Consider the following 16,617-nt stretch of genomic DNA (forward strand, 5'->3'; position numbering starts at 1 on the left):
CCAGAAGATCATCTCACAGTGTACAATGCATAAAATGTAGGAACTCATCAGGTTCTACTCTTGTCACCCTTGGACAGAAATATGAGGTGGCAGTGGTTCACTGAATTCGAACAGATGGTAAAATGTGGCCTGGTCAAATTAATCTGCATTTCTGCTGAAATATGTGCATTTGGCATCAACAGTATGAATCGATGGAGCCAACCTGCCCTGTGTCAACAGTCCAGGCTGTGGCTGGTGGTGTAATGACATCGGGAATATTTTCTTGGCAAACTTTGGGCCCATTAATACCAATCATGGTTTGAACACCACATTTTGAGTATTGTTGCTGACCATATGTTTTTTAAGGCCACAGTTAACCATCTTCTAATGGCTACTTCCAGCAGGATAATGCTCCATGTCACACAGCAAAAGTCGTCTCAAACTGGTTTCATGAATTTGACAGTGAGTTCAGTGAACTTCAGTGGCCTCCCCAGTCACCAGCTATGAATCCAACAGAGCACCTTTGGGAGGACGGAGAAAAGGATATTGGCAGCATGTATGTGCAGCTGATCAATTTGCAGCAATTATGTGAAGCAATCATGTCAACATGGAGCAGAATCTCAAAGCATTGTTTCCAACATCTTGTGGAATCTTTGTCAAGAAGAAGATGGACAGTTTTGAGAGAAAAAGGAAGCCTTAGTACTAGTATGGTGTTCCAGATAAAGTGCTCAGTATGTGGACATACACAATTTTGAATAATGTGGTGGATTTATGCATACATTGACTTTTCAAACATTCATTCAATGTGGACACATATATGGTAAAACTACTATTCCAGAGTTGGGCGTCTATGATATATCCGGTTCACAGGGCTTTGCATGTATGGAGACTTACTGTAGTCATCCCATAAATCATACAGATCCATGGCCAAATTCTGAGGTCTACTCACTTATCATGTAGATTAGGAAAACAACATAACGTTTTTTCCTCATCATCCACTGTTTTATATCCTCCGTCTGTACTGTATCTCTGTCTACTGTCTTTGCATTTCTGTTTTTCTTAATCTCTTTCTGTATGGATGTCTTTGATTCTTTCTTTCACTCTATTTGTATAGGAGTTCTTCTGCTTTTTGCACTTTCTGTCTCTACCTGGCTGAATGAACCAAAGTCAACCTATATGAGGTGGATCTATACTCTCAGCTCTAGGCTGCTGCAGTTGGGCTATGTTGCTGTACGCTTAAATTCTCCTAGAACCACAGATATGCACAGACACATATAAACTGGCTTCCAATACAGGGAGTTGCATTGGCCCAGAGTGAGAGCAGGCTTTCTGTAGGCTGGTTCTGTTTCCAGTCAAACCTTCCTGTGTCCTTCCTGAGCCCCTGGGCTCCTGTGTTGCAGTATTCCCTCCAGGTTGCTACAAGGCAGGGGAACTCTAGTACTGTGAATGTGTCTCAGTGAGTGTTGTGTTTGAGAGTATGAGTCCAGTTCATTGTCATACACAAATATACACATAGATACAAATAGAAAGACTTCCTTATGTGTATTACGACAAACACTGACACAGAAAATACAGAATACTGCACACACTGTTACTTGCACCCACCCACACACAGCTGAGTCCCTTTTTAGTGGTGTCATCAGCTCCACTCTGTTAGTTATAGACACTCACACCAAAAACACACACACCAGTAGAACACCTGTCGGGCTGCATAGCTTGCTCCAGGACACCTTTGAGTCATGAGCTCATCGGAAAAGCAATTAAAGGCAGCGTAGGCCCCGCACGCTGGCGTAATGTTTTGTTTTGCTACTTGGCTTCGAAATTAACCAAACCTGTCAGAAGTCATCTGGCTGACACGGGCTGGGCTATATTTATTTATTTTCTGTTGGAGAAGCTGGACGCAGGGTCCCAGAACTGCCTCACGTCCAACAATGAAGTGATTCTGCGGGGGCGATTAGCTGGCTAGGGCATGAATCCTCCCCCCTCTGTCTATCTGGGGGGGTGGATGGTGAGTACCCCCCACCTCTCTTTGCCTGTTGTTATTCTGATGGTGGGGTCAAGGCCATGTTGTTGAGGGGTTGTGCCCTCTGTAACCCCAATCAGGGCTTTGGTGTCTACTGTGGGACTTGATTTTGAACTTCCACTGACCTATAACCACTCCCAGTTTATTGAATTTCATGCTTGCAATGACGGAACAAAGCGGATTGTGCATTAAAATATGTCAACGTATAAACCATGTAACTGGATAAAAAAGACGATATGTAGATGGAGAGATTTGAGGCTGTTGACCCTCAAAGCAGATTTATAGAAGAACGTAGACGGGGCTTAACGTTTAGATGCCTTCTCTCACCCTAGTAGCCTGAGGACAAATGTCAGACAGCCATAAAACAACCACAGCAGCCCATGCCGTCTTTTAACTCTATTGGCCACCACGGAAGAAAATAAAAACACCCTTGACATTAATAGGTCCACTCTGGGTGAGTCAAAGTAAGTGTGTTTTCGTAGATGCCTGCACATACATTCTGCAGTTGTGTGTATTTACAGAGTCTAGGCCACTGACCAGTTTTCTGATGTTTTCTTGAAGAATCATTAAGGAAGTAAGAAAAACACCTTTGTTATCATTGTCATCACTTTGTGTAATTACCCATATGCCGCCCTGTTAGAGCAGAGAAAAACATCAGTTAACCTGCTGCTGAGGTCGCCCTCGAAGCATGCCAGGCCGTTTCACGGTGCTGCGTGCTTCAAAGGAGGTGTCACTCTCTGCAGTTATGTCAACACAATGATAAAACAAGAACACACAGTGTGGATGGTAAAACCTTGGTCTTCAAAGCCTCAAAAGCTAGGTCAACACATATTTAGTTTCTGTGTCCCTGTCAAACGGGCAGAGAGAGGAAAGAAAGCTTGTTTGCTCTGTTAATCTCAAAGACGAGAGCTTTTCGAGTGGTGTTGTGATGAATCAACATGGTCATGGCTGTCATTGGTAGAGGCCTGACAGACATGACACACAGCCACAATAAGATGACAAGTGCTGGCACGAGACTGAAAACACCACTGATACACTGCCAGTTACAGAGTTTACTTATTTATTTAAGAACCATATTATTAGTCTGTTACACAAATGTATTTATTTTGAAATTACTATAAAGACTTTGGTAGTTGATTCTTTTTTGTCTCCACATAAATGTTAGAATGAAAAAGCTTTACTATATGTCAGTATGAACAATAAGACAATGTACCAACTTGAGTGTGTCAGTAGTTTGCCATAAATTTGCGTTGGCTACGTATTATTGCTGTGTAATAAGGTACTCATTTTTCATATTTTTATTTGCTCGTTTATCTTTGTAATAATTGTTAGATAAACAATCCATCTACTACGCTTTATGATTTATTGCTCTATGACTCATTTCTGCAGAATGTGGTTTGTCGTCCTCTGTGCATCCCATAGACCACAATTTAGGGTCAATTTATGGAATAGATCTTCACTACATCTTCACCACTCAGCCCATTCCCAGACATTTGGGACCTATACTGCTCATGCTGTTCTGGGCTATGATGAAACCGCTTGAAGTTGGGCCCCAGCACTACAGCCACAGCCACAGCCAAAGCCAAAGCCTATTAAGCCGCCACATTGTGGTATAAGAGTTCAAGCCACGGCTGAGGTTATGATTCCTCGTCAGGAGGAGAGGGAGAGAGGTGGATATACAGTACAACGAGTACACGACTGTTGTTAGGGAGACGATAAACTTCTAGGGGTAGATGGATAGGGAAATAGTGGAGAGACAGAAGAATATAAGTGACGGAAAGTAAACAAAGTAGAAAGATAAATGAAGCAGTAGAGGAAGAACTGTGAGTCAGTTTGACTTGATCCAATGAGAAAGTTTCCCTAGAGAAAGTTGTCCAGAAAGTTTTCTGTACCATTAATAAACCATGGCTGAGGATTAAAGTGTACTTGGTGAATAAATGATCTGACACACAGACACGAGTACAGATAAATGCTTACACTATATAACATCATACTTCAGACTTCACACCTTACATACATACACGTTTGACAACACTGGTGCATTTGTTATCACTTATGCTTACAGTCATACACATTTACAGTAAAGACACACACACAAGCTCATAGGCCACAAATCACAGCACATGGTAAAAGTGGAGCAAATTGGAGCAGTTTTATTTGCATTGTTCACAGAGAATAATGGAGGAGCAAGTAATTCCTGCCAAACTGGAGAGCTTGTGTAGCACAAATATGAGTGTGTTCAGGAGAGAATTTATAATTGTGCTTTCTCCATGCTTTAGAGACACTTAAATGTTAGGTAAAGCAACAGGCAATCAGGCTTTGTCAGAGGTGAAATGTGCACAGACTTTTACACATTCCCATTTACACACACACACACACGCGCACGCTCACTCAGCTTTGCCTCGGGGCCTGAAACTGAAGAAAGGGTTCTTGTCCAAAGCTCCATTAAACTGTTGAAAGTCCTTCTAGAGCTGAAACATCCTCCTATCGTCATGCTGGGACATTCCACGGCACGCCAAAGACCCTACTCTAATCCTGCCGGCATGGGAATCATTATTGATAGGATCCTAATGCATTACCTCAGGGCCCTCTTATTGTTGGTAAAGATTATTATTTAAGAGTAAACCAAAACCCAAAGAAAGTCTAGAGTTTCACAGAAATTTATCAAAAGAAAATGTTATTCTTGGCTCATTGGGATACCACTTTGAACAGAGCAATTGAAACAAACAGTGCTCCTTGCTGCTCTCCAACAAGCAGGCTTGATACCCACCAGCAGGTCATTAGGACACAGTGTACACTTTGCATGAAAGAGCCTGACTCTCAGTCAGACCAGATTTGCCCTAACAGTTTTGCTCATTGCTTATTTCCTTACATTATTTTAGTGATCCATATAGATGTCCTCCCCACTTTGCAGAAATAAGAAGCATCTGAACATTTTTGTTTTTGTCAGTTGAAAATATTTCTACTTCAGTTAGTAATTCTGTGTCTCTCTCTTGATCTGGATCCTAATTGAATTAGTTGTCTTGAGTTGCCAATTAAGTATGTGTGTGCGTGTGTGTTTTTGTCCAGGTGCAGTACTGCTGGTCAGTGTCCAGGGCATAGCCGTCAACATGGATCCAGTGTTCTGCACATGGCTGCTATACCAACCTCACAGAGGGAGCAGTAAGCACCAGGTATGTGATCCTCTCTGGTGTTCTCGGATAATATATGGCAGACTCTAAATAATTTTGAGAGTATTTAAACATGTTTAGCAATTAGTATTAATAAAGTACTTACTTTACTTTGCATTCATTCTAAGTTGCTCTTGATCAAGAGCCTGACGCAAATGTCTGTAATTCTGCCTCCTGTCCTTCCACCCTCCCTCTGCCTTGCCTTCTCTTTCCCAGCTACCCTTTTCCATGTGCTTTGCTCCCTGTCTTCCATCCAGTCTCTCTCTATTTATTTGACAGGGGTCATGGTGATGGTTATGGACATTGAAAGCTCTGTGCCCACACTACACACACTCCATCACACATACGCACACAGCAGACATGCTCAGTCTGATTGCCTTGGATATGGTACAGGTTCACCCCATAAAGGCACATAAATATATATAGTACTTGAAAGTATCATATTGTATTACTTTTATTTTCTTTCACGATGTTGCTCTGTTTCATGATTCCTGCTGTTTGGAAGATCTGTAGGCATGTGTGTTAGCGTGTGTGTGTGTGTGTGTGCGTGTGTGTGCGCGTGCTCGTATGCATGTGAGAGAGAGAGAGTGAGTTAATTGCACCAACTCCTCACTCTGGAGGTTATTGCTGTATGGGGTTTAACAGATGTTATGAGTTGGACTGCAGCCAGTGTGAAGGATACACAGCATGGGCTGCTGTGTGTGTGGACATGCTGCAGCAAACATGTGGGCGTGTGTGCCTGTGTTCATGGGTTTGTCTCTGTAAGGCCATATACCTCAGCTGCCCGACAAGGCCTTCTCAAGGCCTGGCTGCGTAGACAAGGCTTTCAGCTGAAGGCCATTCAACAGCCTGTGAAGGACAGCGGAGAGGACACTGACTGGTTAAGTTCAGAATGGCAGGAAATAAAGAGAAAACTGGACAAAGACAGGGACAGAGGGATGGACATGTGGGGAGGGCCCACAAGGGGTGAATGTACAATGTTACAAACAATGAAGAGTGCAGGGTACATGAGTGTATGGTAGCAGAGAACAGATATGGAAAGGGCTGAGAATAAAACAAATGCAACACCAGGGAATGGGGATGGCTAAGAGGAGTATGGGACATAGAAGAGACAACAGGGAGCATGCAACTTTTTTAAGTTTTTCTGTAAACATTAATTTGTTGTATTAGCCTCAAATAGTATTTGTTTCTTATGGGTTTATTTGACAGTGTGTTTCTAACTTTAACATTTTTTGTACGTTTTCAGATGTTTAACAGACTGAATATGAATTTCAAATCAAACCTGACTTTGGGAAACTAACCTACTTGCCTACAGTGTTTTATTCAGCCAATGTTAAGTTGCAAGAACTAAGGAAGGATTTGGCGTTATACCTCAGTCGGTAGCTTCAAATACTAATGTAATTAGGGGGCTCATTTTTAATCTTACCACAACCAGCATTTGGGTCCTGACCCAGTCATTGAAAAACAACTGCATCAGTGCTCGTGTGTGTGTGCAGAATGTGGTTGGCCTGCAGCCTTGTGCAGCTGCACCATAGCCTAGTGGTGCTGCTGGCTGATGCTAATGGGGTTTCCTTATTTCAGACCAATCCTCCAATCTTCTGTCATTCAGCCACCTCTCTCTCTCTGTGTGTGTGTGTGTGTGTGTGTGTGTGTGTGTGTGTGTGTGTGTGTGTGTGTGTGTGTGTGTGTGTGTGTGTGTGTGTGTTTTTGGCCTGGCAGCAGCATGGGAGACTGCTCAAAATACAGGGAGCTGTCACTAGTCCTTGTTGGTCTTGGAGGACTCAGTTGTGTTCCACTGCATTTTTCTCTTTCTCTCTCTGCCTTACTTTCCATATAGCACTGCATTGTACCTTCATCCATGCTTCCTGATTAACCCAAATCGTTAAAGTTGCCTGAAGCTGTCTCTGGGTCATGACCCCATAACAACTGCGTAGTGTAAAAGTATTTCATTGTTCACGTGAAAACATTCGCTTTCTTTCTAGGACTGATTAAATGCTCTTAAATGCATCCATATAGGTCATATTTCATTCCCAGAGTGACCTTGTAGGTGCTCATTCACACTCTGATGTCATTTCAGAATCCAGGTCCAGTTTCTTTGGCCAAGAGGAGAGAGGACGAGGTGTCAGTAGGGAGCACACCATTTGCCAAACAACCCTCCAATCAGGCCTCAGACTATGCCAGCAGCCCGGTCAAAACAAAGACAGTCACAGGTAGGTTTACTAACCCCAAGCTGTGCCAAACTATTATAATGAAGATATAACTGACATTCCACATGATTCAATTACAGAGGTTTACACACAAACAATTCAGGATAAAGTTCTTCTCTGTGTTTTCTATACAAATAAGAAGTGCAACAACATTTACTTCTCCCCTAATATTTGCAATAACTGATTCTGTTTCTATGCTTATGGATATGGTCTTCCAGTTGTCTAGTAACAAAAATGTACCATATTTAACCTTGTTTCTATGCAATGATGCTATATTACTATGTTGTTACATAACACATGACAGCCTAAACATTCCATATCCAGGCATGTCCTCCTCTGGTTTTCCTCTTCTGGTTGTATTACTATGGCTTTGTGGGCTCTGGATGCCCAGGATCAGTGAGTGACTTGGCTGTGCTAAGTGGAGCCTTCTTCAGTGCCCGTTTTCCACCCTCTGAAACCCCCCATGTTCAGAATGAACATCAGTCTGTCTGCTTGTTCACACACATGCACAAATAAACTATATTTTTGTTGACATTATTTTTTATATATTAACACACATGCACATAGAGGCAGGCGAGTTTATGTGTACATATTACATGCCACAGACGGACATTCACTTCATGTCACCTTGCTTACTTACATATTTCCAGAACAGTACAAATCAATGCTATAGCTATAGGCCACTGAACTTTTAGAATGGAGATCGACAATGATGCTGTTCCGCAACTTGTAAAGGATGTAACTTCTTGCTTTAGTGTCAGGACCACACAATGAAGCACAACGGCAGAAACTTTAAGCTTTAAGCTATAAGAGGTTGGTTGCAGCAGGACCTCGCGCGCGCGCGCGCGCGCGCGCACACACACACACACACACACACACACACACACACACACACACACACACACACACACACACACACATGAATTCTTAGACTCCTACCTGGGAGGATGGCTGGAGCAGTCACTGTTTAGGAGCTGTCCATGACAAAACACAGAGCCTTACTGACTGGACAAATGGTTTTCATTTAATACTCATATGGTTATTTATAAATTTAATTGCCCACCTCCTCACACTCATGTAGCTCTATAGAGATTGAATTAATGTCATCCAATAGAATGTCTTGGCTTGCTTCGTTAGACTGAATTAGTCACACAGTTTAAAATATGAATAAATAAATATGTTAAAAGGCTGTTCCAGTCTCTGTTGTTTGAGCCTCACAGTGTTTAGGCTCCAGGTCCTCTAAACACTTAAATGGTTGAGACGTTCTCTGCCAAAGCTTTGCAGTGACGAGTCAGGGGAAATAAAGCCAGTGGTCGTCTATTTTCCTCCTCTCAAAGTTCCTGGGAAACGTGTTCCCAACAGGAGTGATAATTCCCTGTTTTGAATGAAGTCATCCTGTAGCTGTAAATAACATTGTATGTGTATGACGTTCCCCCGTGTCAAGTGTTTTGATAGGAAAAATGCTCCTATGACATTTCAGAGTCTAAAAAAGGCCATTAGAGTTCTTTCCTCGCTTACTTGAAAAACTCACAGCTGAAAGGTCTCACTGCCTTTTCCTCCTGGGTTTCCCACTGTTCCTTGTTTCATCCGATATGCTCTTATGGCTTTTCCATACCACAGTATTTTTGCTTAATCACATCGCAGCAGTATATATTTGCATTAGAGTTTATCAGTACACAATCACCTTGGCTCCAACATTGCACACAAAGCTTTAGCTTGTCAGCAACACTTAACTGACTAGAGAACACTGACTATCAATGTGTACGACCTCCTATCTACCAGCTGTCTGTCTCTGTGACTGCTCCTCCATCGTGCTGTCTTCATCTTTGTATGTCTGTCTGTGAAGCTGTTTTACTGTTTGATGTCTGTTTGGGTTTCTATTGACATGTTCCTGTTTTTATCATCTTCTTTCTTTCAGAGTTATGCCATCTGTACATTTTCATTCTGTCTTTCACATAACTAAAAACAAAGGCACACTGGATTTGGAATTAACCATGGGAATTAATTAATCAACATAATTGCATACATTCACAGACTGTTTGCTCGAAATGTGAAGTGGACAGCACATTTGGCCTGAAACTGTGTGAGAGTTTAGTGTTGCACATATTTCTATATGGCATCTCATTGTTGGGAAGCATTACTATAATATACTGAGTCAGACTCAAGCTCTTACTTATTTTAATATTTCTCTTTGAAGTAAAAACAAGACATTTGTAAGTATTTATTTTATTCAGCCACAGTGTCTCTAGTCCAACAACTAAATTGGAACGGAGCTTACAAGTAAATGAATAGCATCTTCTCTAGGCATTGCTGCAGTGTTACAGGAGTAGATGAAATGAAACGTTACAAATTGTTTCCGTGAGCAATCAGAATAAGAAAGGGCAGAGTTATTTAACCCCTGTGGTTTTAATCATTGTGCAACTATAAGCCTCCCTGCAGTCAGAAGATCTTGATAAACTACAGCTCAACACCAAAGGATTACAGCATAGCAGGTACTTCGTTTCCATCATCCCACAACTCCAGTTTCACCCTATCCATGTTACATAATAATATATCCTTCTTGCAATTAACTATCTGGTTTCTCTGTATGTAAAGACAGTTTACCTTATTGGCCATGAATGAAAAATAAGAACTCCTCAAATATTGGGTTATTGGATTGTGGAGATATTTGATCCACAGTTAGAAATTCATAAGGTATGTAGTAAGTAGTTCTGCCTCATTTCTCCTAATGATCCATTGTTCCTGTGATTAACTGGGGAATGATAAATGGGATGTTAACTCTTCATATTCTGGTTGACCATGTTGGGGTACTTGGTTTATATACTAATTCAACCTGATATGTAGTCCACCTTTTTGGTAATAGTTCATTAATTCAGAATTGTCTGGAAAGTTCTTTTTACTGAGGCAGATCAGGTTAGGTTAAAAAAGTGTGTATGCTAACACCTTAACTGTATACAGTGGAACGCAAGTGTGAAGCTTCAGAACCATGGTTAGTAAGGGCTCTGCAATGGCCCAAGGTCCTGGGAATAACATGTGGATGCTGTTGTTAGGGTGGATTTCCCCTCGTAAAACCCCTCCCCCTTGTCATTTCTTGAGAAGAGCTGCTGACATTTAACATGTTATGATTGGAATTAGGCTATCTGCAGATGATTTATTAATTGCTTTACCATGTGTGCAGCACATTGTGGATAAAGAGCTGGATGTTTAAACAAGAGGGAGATAATGAGAGCTCGCTCATGTCAAGCTATTATGAAAAAAAACTAAACTGGCAGCAATCAGCTATTCAGTCCAACTGTTATGAGTGCATCGTCTTTCTCACTGGTGTTTATACTTTGTTGACTATTAAGTGAGCATTGAACTGACTTCTGCTTTGTATTGTCAACTAGAGGCATTTCATCTCTCAAGCCTTTTAGCCATCGCAAGTCATCTGAGCTAAAATTATTTATTGAAGGGTAAAGCTGATGTTGGATGTAGTTCATAAATGACCAGGTCTTAATCTCCTCAGCTGTGATAGGGAAAAATCTCCTGGAAAATTATTAATCTCCCTGAGAGATGAATTGTGTTGCTTAAAACATAATTTTGTTCTTTTGTCATATAGATTATATTTGTCATTTTAGCTTTGAAGTTCTTATTATAATGTGTCTCAAAATGAGGATCCAGATATACGACTAGATTGATCGTAGTTGCACGTTTAACTTCTCAGGGGGTTCTATGGGGGTTGGTAATAACTGTGTCTATAAACTCAGCTAGTTCACCCCTGAATGTTATTTCACTGTGTCTTCTATCCTTAATATCTATTAGGTTTTTCCTTGAGTCATCTTGTAAAAAGAGATTATAGTATGCAACATGTTACAAATTATGGACCCTAGTTATGGATACTTTTCTTGTCATAGTGCAAGACACAACCCCACATTGCCCTTGACAGCTGCCTTCACTGTGTGAATGGTGTATGATAAAAAATTACTCCGGGTAGAAACACTGCATTATTTTGTATAAATGTGACTTGCACTAAAGCACTTTGATGGGTTGATATGACTAGAAAATTGCTAGTACCATTCACCACTCATTTGCGCCCATTTGAGTGCCCATGGGCATTTTCATCTTAAAATGAGCTCGGGTGCAATTTTGTTGCTTTGCTAAGGCAGCAGAAAGCAATCGCCTACTAAAAACGTAAAGACAACCTCTTTAACCAATTCCGTCTTGAGTCCACAACACTAAGATTTCTTTGCTCCAGGAGACATACTGTTTTAGACCCTGCCAACACAAGACACTGACAACACCTACTCTCACCTTGCATTAAAGTGGTACATTTGAGAAGTTAATAGCTTACACGTCCAGAGTAATTGTTGTATTGTTTGAAATACTGTTATGAGATTAAATGAGCTAATATGCTGGATGTATGTAATATTGACAGAGAGTGGTGTTTTGTTCCACTTGATTATAAACTGGTGAGAGCAGTTTTTCTCTGTGCCTATTGATTATCATCGTTTTCCACTGGAGCTATCGATTTCCCCTCAGAAATCACCTCGGGAATTAATAGAATAAATCATAACCCACTGGAAGAAAATCATTTTCAGAGTTTTTAGCAGTTCAAAGCCTCCTCAGAACAATTGCACTAGCTAGATGTCCCTGCTTCCAATTGGCCAGTTGAACGCATGCCTGGCACTTTTATGATGTAAAGAGAGTGTTATGTTGTTTTGTTACCACATTCAGCCTAGCTACAGTTTCATAGTAATCAAGGGGGACTTTCCTGTAGGCTTTTAGAAGGTGCCTGTTAATGTGTAGGCAAATGTACATAGACACACAGAACCAGTTCATTGCAGATCATTTCCCCAGAAAGCTCTGAGGGCAGGGTGATATCATATTATGGTGGTGGGGCTGCCCAGCTAAAATCTCAAGGTCCACATCTACTCAACTCTGTTTGGCAACAAAACATCTCACTCTGTCTCTCTTCTTCTCTCGTTTTGGTCATTGCACATGTTAAATAAACAGGGTACGTGTTACAAGGCATCACAGACTTTCAGAAACAGCATCGGCTGATCTGGACCAAAGCCAGTTCCAGTTGGTGATGGAAACTTTGACTTTTAATTCTGTACATGGTTAAATATATTAAAGACATACACACACAGCTTGCCAATAGTGGATGTCCATCACATAAGGAATTGTACCTGTTCTTTCAGATAAGCATATACTCTGTAGATGTACTCTACAAAACCTTAATCCTTGTCGAGGTATTTTTATACTGTAGTTTCAACACATATCTCGGTTGTCATATCTATGTAGCCCTGGTTTGCCCAGGATATTCAATATCTTGAGTCATTTTATCAGGATTTTAGTTACTGGTCAAAAGTATATGGTCAATTTAATATTCTGATGAATAGAATATAGAATCTGAACTTTTTGACGTAATTTAAAAAAAACGAAATACAAGACTTCTTATTTAATTCACATCATAGATTTGGTTTGAAGGTTGCTTAGTAACATCATCACAGAAGTGTTAACAGTTGTTTTTTTTTGTCGTTATACTTTATGGGGATGGCAGTCGAACGATGACTTTGAAAACAAGTCATTTCTCCTCAGCTTGAGGTCCATTTCTGTCTGCCCGTACAATTACACCACAAATTGGTTCTCATAAAACTAGCCTCTAAGTATTTTCTTTATTTGTCCCTAATGAACGATCTTGTTGGCAGCAGCACCATGTTTCTGATTGAGAGCCTCCCAAGTCCCGAGCTTCTCATTGTTCCCTAACATGTACCAGAGTAATGATCTCATTGGCTTTGCTTTTCAATTCTAAAATTAGCCGTTGGCGCTCTGAGGACATACCTCTTTTGCTGAGAAACCTATCCTCTGATCTGGCTCTGGTTCTTGAAGGTTGGAATGAGAACTGTTGCCTTTGTTCCTGTCTGCTAGTGATCTGAATGATGGGATTAGATGTATATTTCCTGTTTACTGGGAGGATCTGAAAGAGAGATCTCAAAGCACTTTTGCTTTGTTCATGCTGTTAATCTACAAGTTACAAGACAATATCTGGTGGTTGCCAGGGCTGTGCTGCAAAAATATTTCTGAACTGATGGCTTTTCTGTGATCTCAACCATAGTGTGTCAAAAAACAGGGAGGTTGGTACGGGAAAAAAAGTCCAGGTTTCATAGTTGAGTGACACACAGTATATTCTTGAAAGACATAAATGGATATATTTTGATGAAAGAACCAGCAGAGAGAAACTAATATATACATGCTTATAAACATACAAAAAAGACCAAGAGAACTGATGAGTGGACTTTAGGCAGAACTACACAGTCATACATAACAATAATCCAAGCCCAAGTAGCCTGATGGAAGTCAGGCAGGTTTTTATTGGCTGCTCTGCACTTTTCAGAAGGGGATAATATTTTCATTGTGGAGTTATTTATATAGTTTAATTTTTCTGGTAAAGTCAATAATTTATCAAGGTAATGATGGTTGGAGCAGGGAAAGAAAACAAGGAAAGGAGGAATAATGACATACGACCCCCCTCAAGACCACCTTCATCCCCCCGGAAGAATGATTATAGTCTGTAGGGGACTTCACTCGTGAGATTAGAATGTCTTGGGCCTCTACACTATGATGAGCCCATACAAACCTTTCACTGACCTCCTGGACAGACAGCACAGTAGTGGGGAATACATTTGTCCTTATATATCCCTTTTCTGCGTTGGTGGATGATAAGGGCATTAGGCCTTGTGGATGTTGGCTGTGGTTTTTGAGGTTGAAGTGAGAGGAGGAGAGGGAAGTTGGGGTTGATTTGTGGTTCATCCGACATAGCGCAGATTAGTCCTCAGGCTCGAGGGGGTTTAGTTCAGATGCCAGGAACAGGAGGGGATTGGAGACTGGGTTGAGATGATTGCACACGGGACGTTTCAAAGGGTTTTGGTGTCACTGAGAGAAGACGTGGCCTTTTGTTTTCATTCTTTATGTGTTTTGTCATGGTCTTGCAGGCAGACTCTCTTATTTTCTCTTCTCTTGTACCTCTCTCTTCTATGCTCTCCTCTTACCTTTACTCTCTCGTTTTCTCCAATTATAGGTATGACTTTGATATCAGTGTTGGGTTTAATCTCTCTGACCTCTAATAGTCAATGTGCACATACTTGGAAGTCTTCTTCCATCGTTAATATGAGTGGTTGATGGACTTTGTAAAGCACAGCTGGCAGAAAGAGACCATACAATCTGTATGTGGATGCAGTCTGTGTAGAGAAGTAGAAATAGATAGGTCAGATGAAACTCTTCCCCCACCCTCTCACCCTCATTTGCCTTACTCTTTCCTGTCAGCCTGGCCACACCATTTTTCACTTTTTCCTGACTGCTTCAGAAACACTGAACAAATGGAGGCACCTAAATATTTAAATAAACACTGACTTGCATCCAAAACAAATATGCAGGCACGTTTATTAAAGAACCTCATTATTGCCTTTGCGCACAGCTGTAACAGAATATACAACACTTCAACTCACTATAAACCATTTGAAATAGGGAAAGATAGCACACAGTATGGGGAAATGCCCTGAGATCCTTCAGTGAGGCTGTTTATATTGTTGAATTGCTCAAACACTCAAAAGGACAAATGGATGCCTTTTGCCATTGTTTTCAAGATATGAAGGGATAGTTCACCGAAACATAAAAAATCACCCATTATCTACTCACCATTATACCAATGGAGCGGTGGGTGAAGTCTTTGAGTCCATAAAACACAACTTTTGGAGTTTCAGTGGTAAATTGTGATGCAGACAAATCCAATACAATTGAAGTAAGTGGGGACCACGTCTTCAAATGTAAAAAAACTACAGAAAATGTCCTCTGATATCCTCCTCTGGAGCAGTGTTCACATTTGCATGCATACATTGCACACAGACCAAGGGTACTTGCGGGGTGCATGATAGCATCGCTACTTCCAGTAGTAGAAATTTAGGCCAAAAACACGGAGCATATTATGCAGTTTCCAGTAAAATTTGAATGTTGGGGCTTACGGACTTGGATTACACCACAGGAGCAGTATTTCTGTTTCTGATTTTTTTCGATTGTTTAAAAAAAAAAAAAAAAAAAAAATTGGTCACCATTTACCTTAATCGGATTGGATTGGGCTGCAATGCTGTTTACCCCCGAAACTCCAAAGCTCCAAAAGTGTTTTGGGGACTCAAACACTTCACCCACCCCGCCATCGGCATAGTGGTGAGTAATTAGTAATGAGTGAATTTTCATTTTTCTGTGAACTATCCCTTTAAAGGCGGAGTAAGAGATGTTGAAGAAAGGAAAAGAAATGAATGGACCGTGCATCAACTAAGTGGATAATCTGTCTCTATAGTAGCAAATGTAATCAGACAGACAACATGCATATAAACACAGCAATGACAAATACCATTTTGAACTATGTAAAATACAAATTATCCAACTGTGCTAGTACACCTATGTTTTTTGGTCTTGTAAAAAAGTGGTACAGATACTTAAGACAAGACAGTCTCCAGCACACCAGCTGCAGACAGTGATCGTACAACTTTACTGCTACTATGGGTTATACAAACAGAATATCTTAGCAAACTAGAAAGAAAGCAGAATGTCAATGGGTAGGTAACTTAACGTTTCCTGACACAGAAATTTTACACCAGTACCCGATTGCTAACTAACCAGTTGGAACACAAACATTAACAAATTGGATAAAACAATACTGAACCATTTGCTTCATGAAACACAGCAAGATGAGTGTAACCCACCTTTCTAGCCGAAACAAGCAGAGCAGTTAACCCATCCATCTTTATGCTTTTCAACTTTAAGAAGTCTTTCTATCATAGTAGGACTGGCCATTGGGACATCTTGGTGGCCAGCCGCACTGGTGGGCCATCAAAACCATCAAAAAATCCATAACCTTTTTTAAGGTTTTACCGGACCTGGGTACCAGTCAAGATATGCACCTTATGGATAGGCTAAATTTCATTCCCTGTCCACTTTGCAGTCCCCACCTTCATTCTCGCTGTTTTCTTCTGACTTTTTAGTCTTTGACTGTTCCTCAGCCATCCTCTGTCGATATGATTATGTTGATTATGTATGATTATACACCACCACCGTTAATTACTTTCCATGCACTTATCTAAGCATCACCACAGATCTCTCATTTGCAGTTCAAACCAATCCCATTCAAAACCCTTTTACGCTATTGGGGATGATGGAAGGTAAACTCCTTCATCTCTTTCCAATTTGCACTATCTACACT

The 16,617-nt window shown here is 40.9% G+C and overlaps 1 protein-coding gene across 6 annotated transcripts in view; it reads left to right on the forward strand.

Moving 5' to 3' along the window:
- LOC109632016 (intermembrane lipid transfer protein VPS13B) overlaps positions 1–16,617 on the forward strand; it is a 313,199-nt gene that overhangs the window by 119,705 nt on the left and 176,877 nt on the right. For all 6 annotated transcript variants that reach the window (XM_069537175.1, XM_069537173.1, XM_069537176.1 and 3 more), the window contains exons 20-21: positions 5,072–5,175; positions 7,250–7,382. In XM_069537175.1, the coding sequence (XP_069393276.1) occupies positions 5,072–5,175; positions 7,250–7,382 (237 nt within the window). The remainder of the gene's footprint in view (positions 1–5,071; positions 5,176–7,249; positions 7,383–16,617) is intronic.

This window comes from Paralichthys olivaceus, chromosome 13 (assembly GCF_024713975.1).
Source record: "Paralichthys olivaceus isolate ysfri-2021 chromosome 13, ASM2471397v2, whole genome shotgun sequence".
Classification (NCBI taxonomy): domain Eukaryota; kingdom Metazoa; phylum Chordata; class Actinopteri; order Pleuronectiformes; family Paralichthyidae; genus Paralichthys; species Paralichthys olivaceus.